At 35.1% G+C, this 15,623-nt stretch overlaps 1 protein-coding gene and 1 long non-coding RNA gene across 2 annotated transcripts; one reads left to right on the top strand and one right to left on the bottom strand.

The window, feature by feature from the left end:
* Positions 1–425: 425 nt before the first annotated feature.
* On the top strand, positions 426–7,937 carry LOC131990168 (Fc receptor-like protein 4). Its single transcript, XM_059355567.1, has 15 exons — positions 426–624; positions 2,094–2,348; positions 2,599–2,850; positions 3,007–3,273; positions 3,422–3,724; positions 4,278–4,547; positions 4,787–5,044; positions 5,900–6,025; positions 6,137–6,152; positions 6,246–6,322; positions 6,466–6,516; positions 7,210–7,260; positions 7,352–7,399; positions 7,507–7,569; positions 7,871–7,937. The coding sequence occupies exons 1-15, from the start codon at positions 426–428 to the stop codon at positions 7,927–7,929; spliced, it is 2,295 nt and encodes a 764-aa protein (XP_059211550.1). The 3' UTR covers positions 7,930–7,937.
* A 5,987-nt stretch (positions 7,938–13,924) lies between these two features.
* LOC131989716 (uncharacterized) lies at positions 13,925–15,599 on the bottom strand. The gene is made up of 3 exons (XR_009395980.1): positions 15,529–15,599; positions 15,354–15,404; positions 13,925–14,340 (listed from the first exon to the last, which is right to left on the bottom strand). It is a non-coding gene; the product is annotated as an uncharacterized LOC131989716 (long non-coding RNA).
* Positions 15,600–15,623: the final 24 nt, after the last annotated feature.

Consider the following 15,623-nt stretch of genomic DNA (forward strand, 5'->3'; position numbering starts at 1 on the left):
TTTTACTATAAATTAATTAAAGACAGTTGTCATATCTGTGGCTGTGAATGCATCATTTTCACAATCTGAAATGCTGTGAGAAAACTTGCAAGTCACCGACTGCTGGTGGTTGAATGAAGACTGTTGCTGCGCCTGCTGTGGTCCAGTTAAACACCCACTACTTCCTCATTACTATCAGTCGTATTTCTTCTTATCATTGCTACTTCTACACACACTTCTGCTGTCATTTTATATTTACTGCTACTATTACTGTGACCATTTGTCCTATTCCTTCTATTATTACTGCTACTATTACTGTTACCATTTGTCCATAGTCTAACTATTGTCTATTAACCAGCACCATAACTACTATTATAAGTCACAGACTTCATTGTTTAGTGTTATTATTGTTGTCATTTGTGTCATTTGGAGAGTCTGTTACCTTTATGTGTGACACGAGGGGAGAAAAAGGTGACAACTGGTATTACTCGATCTACAGGGGTGATCATGAATTAATCCCGAACAACGACAGGGAGAATCATACAGAACAACTTCAATATACAGGCTTCAGCGGTGAATACCAGTGCCGTGCTCACATTAAGGGCTCAACAAAAGCAAGTAACAAAGTCTCTCTAACTGTTTCAGGTAAGTGATCAACATTTATTTATTCATGAGTCATGTTGATAAGATCCTCGTTTGGCAAAGTGCTAATATACAAAATGTAAAAATGCAGTTTGACTTTATTCTAATGATTTCATTCAGCTGTATAACTGTAACACTGTTTTGAGTCATTATTATCACTTAATCATGACTAAAGAGGAAGCTGTTCACATCAAGGCGTTTACATCATGATAAGAAGGATTCAGCAACAAACCATTTAGTATTTCATCTCTTGTGAGAAATGAATATAGGACAAAACTATTTAGATATAAGGAAAAATGCTTATGTTGAAAATATTATATTGTATATAAAAATATTATATAAATATTATATTATATAAAATATTAAATTGGATTATTATAAATAGGGCTGCACAATTAATCAATCACAATATGGACAGGTGCAATATTCAGATGACAGGAAGGCGAAATGATATTTTTAAAGGCAAAATATATGTCAAAATAGCTTCTAATGTAAGTTTAACGCTGCTGCAACATGTCATGTTTAAAAAAACCTTTTTTGTTAAATAGAGATCTTTGCAAAATAAATCACATAATGCTCAGTTTAACCCCTTTGAACCCCAACAAGCTGTTTCAGAGTGTTTTTGCACGTTTTACATTTCACTCACAGTGGCCTTTAACTGCAATATATAAAATCTATAAGTCCTGCAGCTCTATGGAATCAAAACGATCATGACAAGAAGTGTGAACAACTCTAAAATATCTTTTGTGCAGAATTACATTGATGACATTAGTATATATATATATATATATATATATATATATATATATATATATATATATATATATATATATATATATATATATATATATATATATATATATATACTAACTATATATATATATATATATATATATATATATATTAGTATATATATATATATATATATATATATAAATGTATATATATAGTCACTGAGGAGGAGCAGAATTTAATGTTTTTAACAGGATCTAATTATTACAGACACTTTATTTTTGGTTGCTTTTTCTAACACAAACCTTCGTAACCTATGATCTCTTCAAGAACTGATGGAAAGTTAGAATAAGAGGATAGTGAATGTTTTTTGTTTATTTACAATTTCTTTTTACGATAAGCTTTGTTTTTTTGCGATCTATCAATCTGCAGCATGGTGGGTTTCAGAGTTCAGGTTTTCAATGAAAATTACAAAAATTACCATTCTCTCCTTATCGCAATATCAATGGGAATGATCGCAATTAGACTTTTTTTTCCAAATCTTGGAAAATATGAATTTAGCAAACACAGCAGGGTGAGTGTGAAGAAATGTACTTATTCATTACTGAGTCAGTCAGAGTGACTTCAGCAGCTTCTTCTGTCAAACAACTTATGTTAATGTTACTTTAACATAACAATTGTTGTAATTAATGATATGTTCATTTAATATAGTAAAACAAGATACAACCTGTGTTCTACAGACAAAGATGTGATCCTGGAAACTCCTGCGTCCTCTCTGTTTGAAGGAGAATCAGTGACTCTGGGCTGTCGGCATCGTGACCCAACAAAGAATAAGAACGCTGTTTTCTACAAAGACGGATCTGCTGTTGAAATGGACACAAACCTTCAGTCACAGATGATGAAAAACACAGTTCAAGTGATATCAGACAGGAGCTCAAGTTACATGTGTAAATTTGGGGATGAAGAATCTGAACCGATAAAACTGAAAACAGAACGTAAGTAGTTTTCTTTAAAATCACTTTAATCCAGTTTAGTAAAATCAACCAACATCAGTGACAGATAAGTTAAAACACAAACCTAGTTACTATTGATTTTAGTTTATTAGACAGATTTAAAAGTGATTAAATATTTTCTGTATTTTCTTTAATTAGTTTTAGCACTATGAAGAATACTGGATGAGATTATGTTCATCTTTCAAACTGAACAGTAATAATAATTTTATGTTTTTGTTTTAAATTCAAACAGCACAACCAAAGGCCCATCTGATGGATTTTCCAGCAGAGGGTAATGTGACTCTGAGCTGCTCTGTGACATCATCATCATCATCTGGTTGGAAATTCTTCTGGTACAAAGGAGAGAAAACCTCTGAACCTCTGACCAAACAAGATGCTGTTCTCCTCTCATCTGGACAAATCACCGTCTCAAGAGGAGGAGTCTACTGGTGCAGAGGAGGAAGAGGAGAGCCACTTTACTACACAGAGTACAGCCACTCAGTCGGTAAAGTAGCAACTGACTATTTGGCAAAATATGTTTTACACAATGCAATAGAATAAAAAAAAGTAATAAAAAAAGAATAAAAACTATCACCGAAAGTGTTTATTTGTATGTTTAACCTTTTTCTCTTGTATTTGTGTCCTCTTGAACCATGAACAGTCACTAACAGGGCTGTTGTGTCCCTGCAACCCAACTGGCCTGAGATATACTCTGGAGAGACGATCACACTTACATGTGAAATTGAGGACGGAGGAGACACTGAGTGGGAGTATGAATGGAGAACAAGCAGCTCAACCACACCTCCAAAAACAAGAGAATACACATTTAAACCATCAAGCGGAGAAGACTTCTGGTGTTTGGGTGTAATAAAAGGTGGAGAGTCTTCAACAAAGCTGAGTGATGTTTTCACATTGACACCATCTTACAGTAAGTCATAATTTATATTTTACTGAATAAAAATAAATAAATATTAGTTTGGTTACTTTAAAAAGAAAAACAAGTAGGATACAAGCAGCACATGTAACCAACAGTTCATCATAACATGTCTTCATTCTGTGAAATCACTTTCCACCAGATAAACCTGAACCTGTCCTCACTGTGTCTCCATCATGGCTGAGTCCTGGAGACTCAGTGACTCTGAACTGCAGAGTTAAACATCCATCAGCAGGATGGAGGTTCTCCTGGTATAAGGCTGTTCCCAAACCATCAGACAACTCCTACAGCTATGAGCTGCTACCTGACAGCACCACTGGGACTGAACAGGATTCTTACATCGTTCATGGACAAACACACACAGCAGGATATGTGTGCAGAGCTGGAAGAGGAGATCCAGTTTATCACACTGATTACAGTCAACCTCAGTTTGTCTGGTCTGGAGGTAGGTTTGTTTTGACCTTTTAATGCTCACAGTATAAATGTATTATTCTCTTCTGTTGTACTGGACAGAATTTTCTTCAGACCCCCTTTCTTTTTGACATTTAATTTGGTGTGCAAATCTGTTCCAACCCTTTAGTCCTTACATACATACACACATTAGACAACATACAAAATTTAGAACCGTTTAAGCATCAGCAATGAAGATGGTTAAAACCACAATGTTGTTTCAATTATAGATTTTTTTTATTTCACTATATATACGTACATATATGTACGTATATATATGTAGAAATATATATATATATATATGTGTGTGTGTGTGTGTGTGTGTGTGTGTTACAATGTTGTACAATTTAGAACCGTTTTACCATCGGCAATGAAGGTGGTTAAATCCACAATTAATTATTGATTAAAACACAATAAACGAAAACAATTCTTTCAATGATGGATTTTTTAATTTCATTATATATATCTCTATTGGTGTGGTCTTTTTTTTGATACACAATTAAATGATTAAAACACAAATAAACACTGAAAATGTTGTTTCTTTTCAGATTTTGGTTCCTCAGCGTCTCTCACAGTGAGTCCTGACAGAGTGCAACACTTCACCTCTGACTCTGTGTCACTGAGCTGTGAGGGAAACTCTACTGAGTGGAGAGTGAAGAGGTTTACTGATGGTAGTCACCTGAGAGACTGCTCCATCTCCAGCTGGGGGACAATGACTGGACCCACCTGTCAAATGGCTGAACACTGGCCAAGTGGAGTCTACTGGTGTGAATCTGGAACAGGAGAGTTCAGCAATGCCGTCAACATCACCCTCACATGTGAGTTTTCTTTCAATTCAAGTTTTTTTTTTAACATTCTGTGATACATAAAAAATAATTAACAGTTGGACACATTCACGTTTTAAATACACACGCCAAGTTACAAGTATTTGTACGGATACTGTATGTCTGTAAAAGAAAAAATAGATTTTATGGTATATATATGACATATTCACCTTTTGTATGTAAACCAGCTGATATTTCTGAGGAGAATATAATATTTTTTGATTTTTCTACAGACGAGAATATCATCCTGCTGAGTCCTGTCAGTCCTGTGACTGAAGGACGTTCTGTCACTCTCGGCTGCAAGCTGAAGACACAAAATGATATTTATAATGTGGTTTTCTATAAAAATGGCAAAATCATCCAAAATGACACCAGAAAGCTGATTATCTCTGCAGTGTCAAAGTCTGATGAGGGCTTTTATAAATGTAAAGGAGATAATTCACCACAAGGCTGGAGTGTGACGTCACCAGAGAGCTGGATGTCAGTAAAATGTGAGTATGATTTAAAACAGTTTCTTTTTTTTGAAAGCAGTGTCGCAGTCTGAATTAGAAAACTTTAAACAAATTAGTAGTTTGCTTAGTTTAATCTGTGTTTGTGTATGAGAAATAATGTTCTACATTTGTGTATACAGAGGGGTGAAATGGGTCAGAATGATCCAGAAGGCTTCAGGCCCCATATGCTGACAGATTCACTGTTTTTGTGTCTTTTATCTGAGCTAGACCAGAGAATATTTGTTTAAAACCGATCATTGATGCTGTTCTGCCCTCATTGTTATTTGTGAAGTTTGCTGGAAATGCAATGCATTTAATGTGGAGGAAGAACTGCACCAGACTTCCTTAAAAAAACCCAACAACTTATTTTTATATGCATCGCATGTCTACAACCGGTCATATGGTAATTTAGGACTCAGTCTAGCTTTGTGTGCTGTGATTAATTTTGCATTCAGTGAACACACAATTAATTTTGCTTTAACGTAAAATTAACTTTGCTCCTGTAATTTTCCACCTCTGAATATTCACTGAAAATCAGACAGAACTGCAGGCTGTTTACACAGACCAGAGAGGAGAGGACAGGAGAGTTTGTAAAATTCAACATGTATAACATGTGGAGAACCATTTTCCCCCCAATGTTTTTATTTTTAGATTGTCATTATAACTGCACAAAAGACATTTTGTGATTTCATAGAGCTGCAGGACTTATATATTATATTTTTATATATTTCATTCTCTCTTGCTATAATAATTTTGTTACTGAGGTTTGATGTTACCTTGCCTTTGTGTAAAGTACACAATTTGTTTGAGAATAGTGTCATATGAATAAATATTAATATAGATTATTTATTACAGCAGCGTCCAGGCCTGAAAACAACCCTCCATTTCCTGTGCTGTTGGTTGTTGGGCTGGTTGGTGGAGTTTTACTGATTATTCTCCTGCTGCTGTTTCTGTTGCTGTGTTGTTACAGAAAGTCAAAAGGTGAGATCTTTTCGTTCAGATATTGGATTTATTTTAATGTTTACATGTACTTTAGTAAAATAAATCAATATTGTTATAAAACCAAGTAACAGCATGTGTCTTTTGTTACAGACTCCTGCTTTAACAGGTTGGTGCAACAATCACTTCTTATTCTAGACATGACAGCAGCACATGTTCCTTGTTCAATCCATTTTATTTATTACATGTTTTGGTCCATCAGGTCTCAGAGATCCAATCAGAGCCCTGCTACAGACCAGGATGGATCTCAACACACAGGATGTGCCTCTACTCTTCAAGGTCAGCAGTAATCTCGATCCTAATTTTAATGACTTATCTGTTACTCTAAAACTCACACTTCCATTTCTGGTTATCAGTCTCAGAAAATGTGGAATTTATACAATGTAATTAAACATTTTAATATGACCTTTTCATGACTGTAGGTGATGTTTGCCACTATGAATCAATCAAAGACACACATGAAACTGAAAATGGTACAGTATATACTTTGTTTTTAACACTAGAATGAAGCATTTAAACGAAATGTACAATTCCTTAATTTAATAATGATTAAAAAAAATCTATATTTTAGATAAATCCAGGGATGCAACCTATTCTGTGGTTGAACTATTAAACATTAGTGAATAATGCAGCAACACATACGTAGATGCATTTTCCATTAATCAATTTATCCATGTAAGTAACAGTATCACTATGCAGAAGATATGTAAATGACCCTTTTTTATATTCATCTAACAAAGCCATGAAACAATTTTACTGCAGATCATAAAAAGTTGAAATGTAGAAATGATTAAATGATAGAGAACATTACTTAAGGCTTATATCAGAGGCTTTGAGATGCTTATTTTACAAACGACTGCTGACATTTGTGCTGTTTTTAGATGAAAATGTAATGTACTGTATGCTCACATCAACAATGGCAATAAAGGTCAGACCAAGAATGAAAAAGTAGGTAAAGCCTAAATCCTCCAACAGCACTGTAACATATAATATAATACTGAAACTTAAAATGTAGCTGTGGAATCCCAGCAGTAATCTTGATCCTAATTTTAATGATTTATCTGTTCACCTAAAACTCACACTTCCATTTCTGGTTATCAGTCTCAGAAAATATGGAACCATACAATGTAATTAAAAGTTTTAATATGACCTTTTCATGACTGTAGGTGATGTTTGCCACTATGAATCAATCAAAGACACACATGAAACTGAAAATGGTACAGTATATACTTTGTTTTTAACACTAGAATTAAGAATTCAAACAAAATGTACAATAACAACATAATTTTTAAAAAATCTATATTTTAGATAAATCCAGGGATGCAACCTATTCTGTGATTGAACTTAAAAACATGAGTGAGTACTTCATTTTAACCATTAAGAATGACATGCAATAGTTGATATGCAGGGCCTGAACAAGTACAAGATTGTCTTTTGAAGCATTCATGTGATGTTCCTAACAGGGAAGGATGATGAAGCCCACCAGAACGCTCTTTACTCGACTGTGGAGATGGCATCAGCTGCAGGTACAGTCAATACAAGACTCACCTTAAGTTGTTTTGGTGCTGTGCTGCCTGCCACAGTGTCATTTCTTCATGCTAACACTAAGAGTCGCCAGTGTCACCAACAGACAAATCCTAGAGTTCATTAGAGCATTTAAACTTTCTAAAATTGTATTTAATTTTCAATTTATGCATTTAAGTATCTGTCACTAATGTGAGTCATGAAACAAACATGCTACATTTAATTTGTGTCTATTCTGCATATGGATACATTAATTAATATATAAATGTAGAAATAAAACCTGAAATGTGGCTTCTGTTTTAGATGATAACCTGACGTATGCCCAGGTACACACCAAAATGAACGCAGAGAAAGGCAAGTAAAGTCAACATCTACTTCCTGCTCATCCTATCCACAGTTCTTTATCCATCCAAGACATAAGTTTAACAATTTATTTTACAGAGGGCTAAAATGGGTTAGAAATGGGTCATAAAACAATGATTCTTAAATAATTCTAAATCCCTCTTTCCTTTGTTTGTTTGTTTTACAGATCAATAGAGAAATTGTTTTTAAACCGGATGGAATGGATGACAACATGGAAACTATATTGTAGTTATTGCAGCTTTTATATTATCATTTTGTGCAGCTCTGCTAAACAAATATTCAGCATTTTTTGTACAGTCAATCCAACAGATTATTTATAGGAAATAGAACATATGCCTTAACATTTTTTAGTTTGTTCACTTCTTCTCTCATAAATAAACTTTTTTTGTTCTAAATTGTCTTTCATCAACCTGTTTAATTTGCTTCATCATCTTCCATAATTTTAGAGATGCTTTTAGTCATGCTTTTTTTTTTTTAGCTATATAGCTTAGAAAAAAACTCTTAAAAAAAGAAAAATCTACTGAGCCAATGTTTACCTTGCTCTCTCAGATACATCTAATCTGCTATAAAAGCTATAAAATGCCCAAAAACATATTTTAAATAAATAATGAACGTGGTCACCGTGACGTCACCCATAGGGTTCTAACAAACTGATTAATCCAGGTGTGTCTGATTATTGTTGCTGTGAGAACTGAGGTCAGACACACCTGGATTAATCAGTTTGTCCAATAATGGCAGACAGGAAACAAAGGAGCTGGCTGAAGTTCAGGAAGTAGTGCAGCTGTGCATAAAGCCAATAGTAGTTTATAAGTGGTTGACAAGATGTGATTTTAGCTTTCTTGTTCACCTGTCTTAAAATGTAAGGGATACTGGAGCTTGGTTGGGGTGGTGGGGCTGCTCGCAGCGGGAGCCCGAAAATGTCCCTTATTTTCAAATCCAAAACTTGACAGGTGTGTTTTAGTTACATCACTACTTTCTTAATGTGTTTTACTGTTGATCACATTCAAAACCTGAATGATCATGATGTCAAACATTGCGAAATAGATGAAACTTTCCATTTCCTCTTTTCTGTGTTTGAGGTAGTTATATGCAGTCAAAACCACAGTCTTATCATTGAATAGAGTTTTAATGGCTATGACATCTATTGGTAGGCTTTGTAAGTGTGTCTCTGTGGATTTTCTGCCACTTTGAATGAAGCTGGACATCCCAGTTGTCCAGACAGCTGACTGTGTGAAGCACATTAGTGCTGGTGTCACTGTGACGTTGACAGTCTAAATTTATACCACAACAGCAGCACTTCTTAAAATGTGTGGAGAGGAACTCATTCACACATTCTGACAAGCTGTGGCTTTGCTTTTTTTTCTTGGGTTGTGCAGTAGTTGGAAAAAAATAACAACACAATGCAGCAACACATACGTAGATGCATTTTCCATTAATACATTTTTTCCATATAAGTAACAGTATCACTATGCAGATGATATGTAAATGACCCTTTTTTATATCCATCTAACAAAGCCATTAATCAATTTTACTGCAGATCATAAAAAGTTGAAACGTAGAAATGATTAATTGATAGAGAACATTACTTAAGGCTGATATCAGAGGCTTTGAGATGCTTATTTTACAAATGACTGCTGACATTTGTGCTTTTTTTAGATGAAAATGTGATGTACTGTATGTTCACATTAACAATGGCAATAAAGGTCAGACCAAGAATGACAAAGTAGGTAAAGCCTAAATCCTCCAACAGCACTGTAACAACAGCAGGACTTATATAAATATAATACTGACAATTAAAATGTAGCTGTGACATCGTTTTGTTGTTTTCACTTTGGTATGATGTGTGAAAATGACTATTTACTCACTATTTTTAAGTTTGTACCGTGTACACAACTCCATTTAACTTGCTTGAGCATCCCCTGAGCTGGAAGTGAACATTTCATAGTAGTTCAAATAGTGTGAGCTTTGTAGAAACGGGAAGGAAGGAGAGATATTCTTAGAAATAGATTATAATTGCTTCTCTTATGTTGTTTTTTAAGGTAATTTTTCTTCTTTCACACTGTTTTTTGCAAAGAGCTGAAAAAAAGTCACACAATAACAAAAAACCAGTCCAGGCAGTGATAGACCACCAACTGCTGCAGTCTGTGAAGTCAAATCTGTCAATAGAGTGTTTTTAAAGAGAGCATAGATGGCCTCAGTTTCCTGTCACAATGGGCTGTTTGATGGCAAGATAAAGCAGTGTAAATATTCTAACTATAGCGTACACTTTAACTGATGGTGGTACTTCTTTTTTTAGCTGCAGCACTACATTGATTAGCTTCCGTGTCAGCCTGTTTCTGCAACCTGGGCCGTGCTGACCATAGATATATATATATTAACACTTTTTTTTTTAAGCCTTTCTTATATATATCTATGGTGCTGACCACCATGGGCGAGGCTAGCCCATTTTTAGGGGTGAGCTCAGCACCCCTAAAACTTGGAGTAAGAAATGTTGTTATTCTAAGATTTTTGTTCGTCTTTGAAAAACTTAAATGATGTCCAAAACAAACTCCATAGTTTGTGGTTTAAATGTATATGTTAAGGATGAAAATGAAAACACCCCCGCTTCGCAAATGGTATCATCCTCCTCTCACGCGCTCCCTCTGCACCGCTCCGCTGGCCGACCGGCATCCAGCGCGACACACACGCGAGTGAGAATCCTTTAGTGGTAGTGTTGTGAATCAACTAATGCTACCTATACACCAGAAGACTTTGAAAAGATTTGGAAAGACTCCTGCAAGACTATCAGCTCACACCTGCTCACATCTAAAGACAAGTGTTTAGAGTTTTTAGTCCCAGCCTAGTCTCAGACTGAGATCCTACAAAGACTGTGAATCTTGCAGGGTCACTATTTACAAGACTACAACTAGATTCTTTTAGCATTTTTTACCTACCATGCAATGTTTGTGTTAGCCTGGGTATACCCAGACTGCCTTGCGCGCTCAAATTTAATTTCGAACCTCCATCCAGTCTGGAAACCAGGAAGGATTCTTAGCCCTGTTTTAGGGATCCAATCACAGAGCGGGGAGGGACGGCAAGACGATGACGCGTACTACTCGGCACTTGGAAGCTTGTAGTTTTCCGGATCCAACATGGCTGCTGCAGACACGAAACTCTCTTTAACTGTAGATGATGTTTTAAATAGTTTAGAGCGAAAGTTGAAAGGCGAAAGGTCTCTCGGCGGCTCCGCTGAGATCACCGGCGTTATGGTAGCGGGGCTATTAGCGTCGCTAGCGGCTATTAGCGCCGCTAGCGGCTAATAGCCTCGCTACCGCGGACAGCGGGGCCGCCGAGAGACCCGCAGCAGCTTGTTTATTGCCCATAAAATCAGTGGATGTGTGTGGCTGAATGACATGAGGGGGAATAAAGCGTGAAAATAAATAATCTTGCAGAAAGCGAGAACTGGAGAAGCAAAGCAGCAAACAACACTCTCTCACAGACACACACACAACAAACATCCATTTCTGTTGCTCTACTACGTCATCTGGTATAACTGATCTGATTGGCTAAGAGCTACCTACAGACGCTTTTGATAGACATTCTAAGCGTCCAATAAACGGCTCTGGAGGATCGTAAACCACACCTCCTCTACGGAGAAATCCATTGCTCGTTGCCAGACTAGCCCTCATTTGGTGTTAGCCAGGCTAGGTTTGTGTTGGAAAAAAAAAAGAAAAGAAGACGCCACAAAATGCCCCTCACAAAGCTGAAAAAGGGTTTCTGTTTTTCTGACATGAAAAGTTGACTATTTTACAGTAAAAATAGACAAGAAGAATAGATAAGGAAGAATAAAGGAAAGGAAAATTTAGAAAATAATTCATGATATACATTTATGTCCTATTTAATTATATTTTATTTATTTGTTTAATAAATTATACTTATCAGCTCTATCAACTTTCATTTAGTTAATCACACATTAATCATCAATTATTTATTACTTATTTATGTATACATTTATTTATACATTTTAACTGGGTCTGCTTACTATTCTCTTTACTATGAAACAGCGCCCCCAAAATCCCGCTTGTGGCCGTAAATATATTACATCTCTGTATTTGTATTTAGGCTTGAGCTTACTAACATTATTGTGATGTAACTTTTTCCTGTCGAAGTGGTTTTACTGGCCGGTCTGCTCATCTATTGGTTGTTGATTGTGTTCCGTCACTGCGACTTGCGATAATATCAAACACGCTTGATTTGATCGCAAACCAAAGACTAGGAAAAGACTGATATGAAACAGCGCAGATTACTACCTTACACTTAACGATCGGGATGACGGGAGCGCTGTGACTCCAGTAAGACTCCTAGATTTACTAAAGACTTTCAGTTTTTAGTCTGGGACTGGGAAAATCGTTTGGTGTAAGCCCAGCATTAGTTCGGTTAGCCCGGATAGCTTCGTTAGCGACATTAGAGCAGCTACAGTCAAACTGCCTGGAGCTGTCGTTTATTAAACAAAAGGAGCAGTGCGACAGAAATGGCAGAACAGAACCCTAACCCAAATTAACTGCGTACCTGTGAAGTGCGTACTTGTGTCTCTGTTGGTAAAGTTTATCGTTACTTTAGAGCAGGGGTCTCAAACTCAAATTACCTGGGGGCCGCTGGAGGCAGTATCAAAATGACCAAAAAAAAACTGAAAAAAAACTAAATTACAAAACTAAAAGACACAAAATGACAGAAAAAGACACAAAATGACCAAAAAAAGACACAAAATGACCAAAAAAACCTAAATTACTTAAAAAAGACACAAAATGACAGAAAAAAAGACACAAAATGATGAAAAAAAGACAAAATAACTAAAAAGGACACTAAATAACTAAAAAGGACCCAAAATTACCAAAAAAGTCACAAAATTACAAAAAAGACACAAAATGACAGAAGAAAAATACAAAAAATACACAAAATGACCAAAAAATACACAAAATAACTTTTAAAAAAATCACACAAAATGACAGAAAAAAACCTAAATTACTTAAAAAAAGACACAAAATGACAGAAAAAAGACACAAAATGACTAAAAAAAGACACAAAATAACTAAAAATGTAGGAAATGGTCTGTCGTCAGTGCCAAGGGAAAGAGAGAAAGATGGAGAAGGAGAAAGGGAAAGGGAGAGCATACAGGAAGAACCAGGTGATAAAACAACAACAATAAATTGATATAAAGTGAATAGTGGCGAGCAAAACAGTAACAACTCGTACTCCTATACTAATTTATTGGCATTACTGTAGGTGGCCTATATTTTGCATTTTGTTGTCCAAGTAGCTGTTACTTTGTTCAGTGACAATAAAGTTCAATCTAATCAATTCTACTGATGTTTGAGGGTGGGTGGTGGCAGCGGGGCTCAGTGGGAGCTCTGACCCTAGACTCGCCCCTGCTGACCACCATCTACTGTAGGTAATCCAAACGACCCTTTCAGTAACGTCATATTTACATTCCTCTCACTTGTTCCTGATCCATTAGATTTTACAGTGTGTAGATATGGACGAACGTGAATACAAACATATAAACTTTCTAAACTTTAGTTAAAGCAACACATCATGTAGAAGGTTAAATATTTAGCTTTAAGACACAGTAAGTATTTTAAAGGGCAATTTCACTAATTTTCAGCCTGATTCTTATTATTGTAATGCATGTAAGATATGGAAATCTGAAAAAGTTTTCCAACTACATCCTGTTGCCCGTCTCTGCTGCCATAATGCTAAACAGTTAGACTGATAGCAATATCTCGTCATAAATATAGCTTTCTTTGCATTTGTTTACATTTTAAGCTTTAGGCTTTATTCAGAGAAAGAAATGGCAAATAAAAACACTGCTTAGCTTAGTACTATAACAACTTTATTGATGCTTAAAATAGTCAAAACATAACAAAACATAAAACTAAATCCAGTTGAAACTATATTACAGTTTCTATCAAACCATTTTGAAAAAGACAGAGAAAAATGTTGTCTCATAACAGTAAATGTAATAAACTAGTAAAGCTTTGTTATAAAAAACATAAGAGATGCTAACTTTATGGGGTGCTGAAGCTCTAATAATTTAAACTTCAGACTCTTTTTGCTGCTTTTTTTAATCAGCCTCCATTTAACGTTATCTACAAAACAAATGAATACAGAATATAAACTCTCAATACAAACATTTTAATTACATGTCATATATTTCAAATGATATAGCATTTTTTAACTAATACAAAATAATATTAAAGCCATATGATGCATTTCCTTTGAATGAACTGCTGGGTTAACTACAAAACACTGTAAATAATAGCAAAAGTGCAGGTAATGATTACAAAAAAGCTGCAAAAACTGTTCAAACAAGGATGTTTTTTTTATCCGTCATCTGTTTGATTGGTTTTGTCTGCTCAGATAACTTTATTGATCTGAAAGAAAGCCAAAGAAAAAAAGTAATTATCAGTTATTTCAGAATTTTGACATTTTACAGCAATATTCTTTAATATTTAGTAACTTCCTGGAGTGTTGCCTTGTTTGCTGTTTACATCCTAAAGCCTGTATTTTCTATACGGTCTGACTGTGCCCTCTAGTGGAAAGCTCCAGTAACACACATTCTACACAGGCACATTTAATACATTTTGTAAGAAATGTCAAGCAGTAGTTGTATTAATTAGTTTACAGCTCAAAAAACAGGTTTAAATTAGCAGTACCACGTTATAGAAATACACTGTGGCAAGTGGCACAGCGCCAAATAAAAACTATTTACTTTTATTATCACTATTAATTGTTATTGCAAAGTATTTTGTATGTTGTGTGATTTCTCTCCTCTTGTTTATTTTTCTTCTGGAAGGATTGTAGCACTCTGTAATAATTTCCTGATAATGTAATAACACCCGAAAAGGTAACAAAATTTGCACTTAACTAGATGGAAAATGTAATAAAACCCAATAATTTAATAACTTCACCAATAACGTAATAAAATATCCTGATAGAATTCCAGCTCAGATAAGCTTCTGAGCAGCACTGGAGAGCCAGGTAACTCTTCCCTAAACGTTCCTCTTCACAGATTTCCAACAAATCACTCATGAAAACAATAACAAAACAACAAAACAACAAAACAACTTCCTGAAAATGTAATAAATTCCCAATAATGTTAAAAGGTATTACATTATCGGTAAAAATGTTGTTACAATATCAGTCGGGATATTTTATTACAATATTGGGTTTTATTGCATTTTCGATTGAGTTAAGTGCAAATTTTATTACATTTTCAGGCGTTATTACGTTATCAGGAAATTATTACATTATTCGGTGCTACAAGGATCAGATGAATTCAGGAAAAGACATTTTTTCTGGCCTACAAAAGCCTTTCAGCTCCCTTGATTCATTGAAAGCATCGCCAGTTAATCACTTAATAGTCTTATTCTAGTATATACTCTACCTTTTTCAGGTTATTCAGGTCTTCTGATTGTGTCATAGAGGCAAAGATCACCTAAAGAGTCGTGCAGATCAAGTCAAGTTACAATCAATCATTTTAATCCCTCAGATAACCAGAAGTAGAAATTTCTTAAGTAGAAATTTTAGTCTCAGAGTCGAGTAAAATGAATATGTATTACCATGTGAAAGTGAAGCGTAGTGAGATCCATCCTGGTCTGTAGCAGGGCTCTGATTGGATCTCTGAGACCTGCTGGGCAAAAAAAAACATGTAATA

This window comes from Centropristis striata, chromosome 17, assembly GCF_030273125.1.
Source record: "Centropristis striata isolate RG_2023a ecotype Rhode Island chromosome 17, C.striata_1.0, whole genome shotgun sequence".
Lineage (NCBI taxonomy): Eukaryota > Metazoa > Chordata > Actinopteri > Perciformes > Serranidae > Centropristis > Centropristis striata.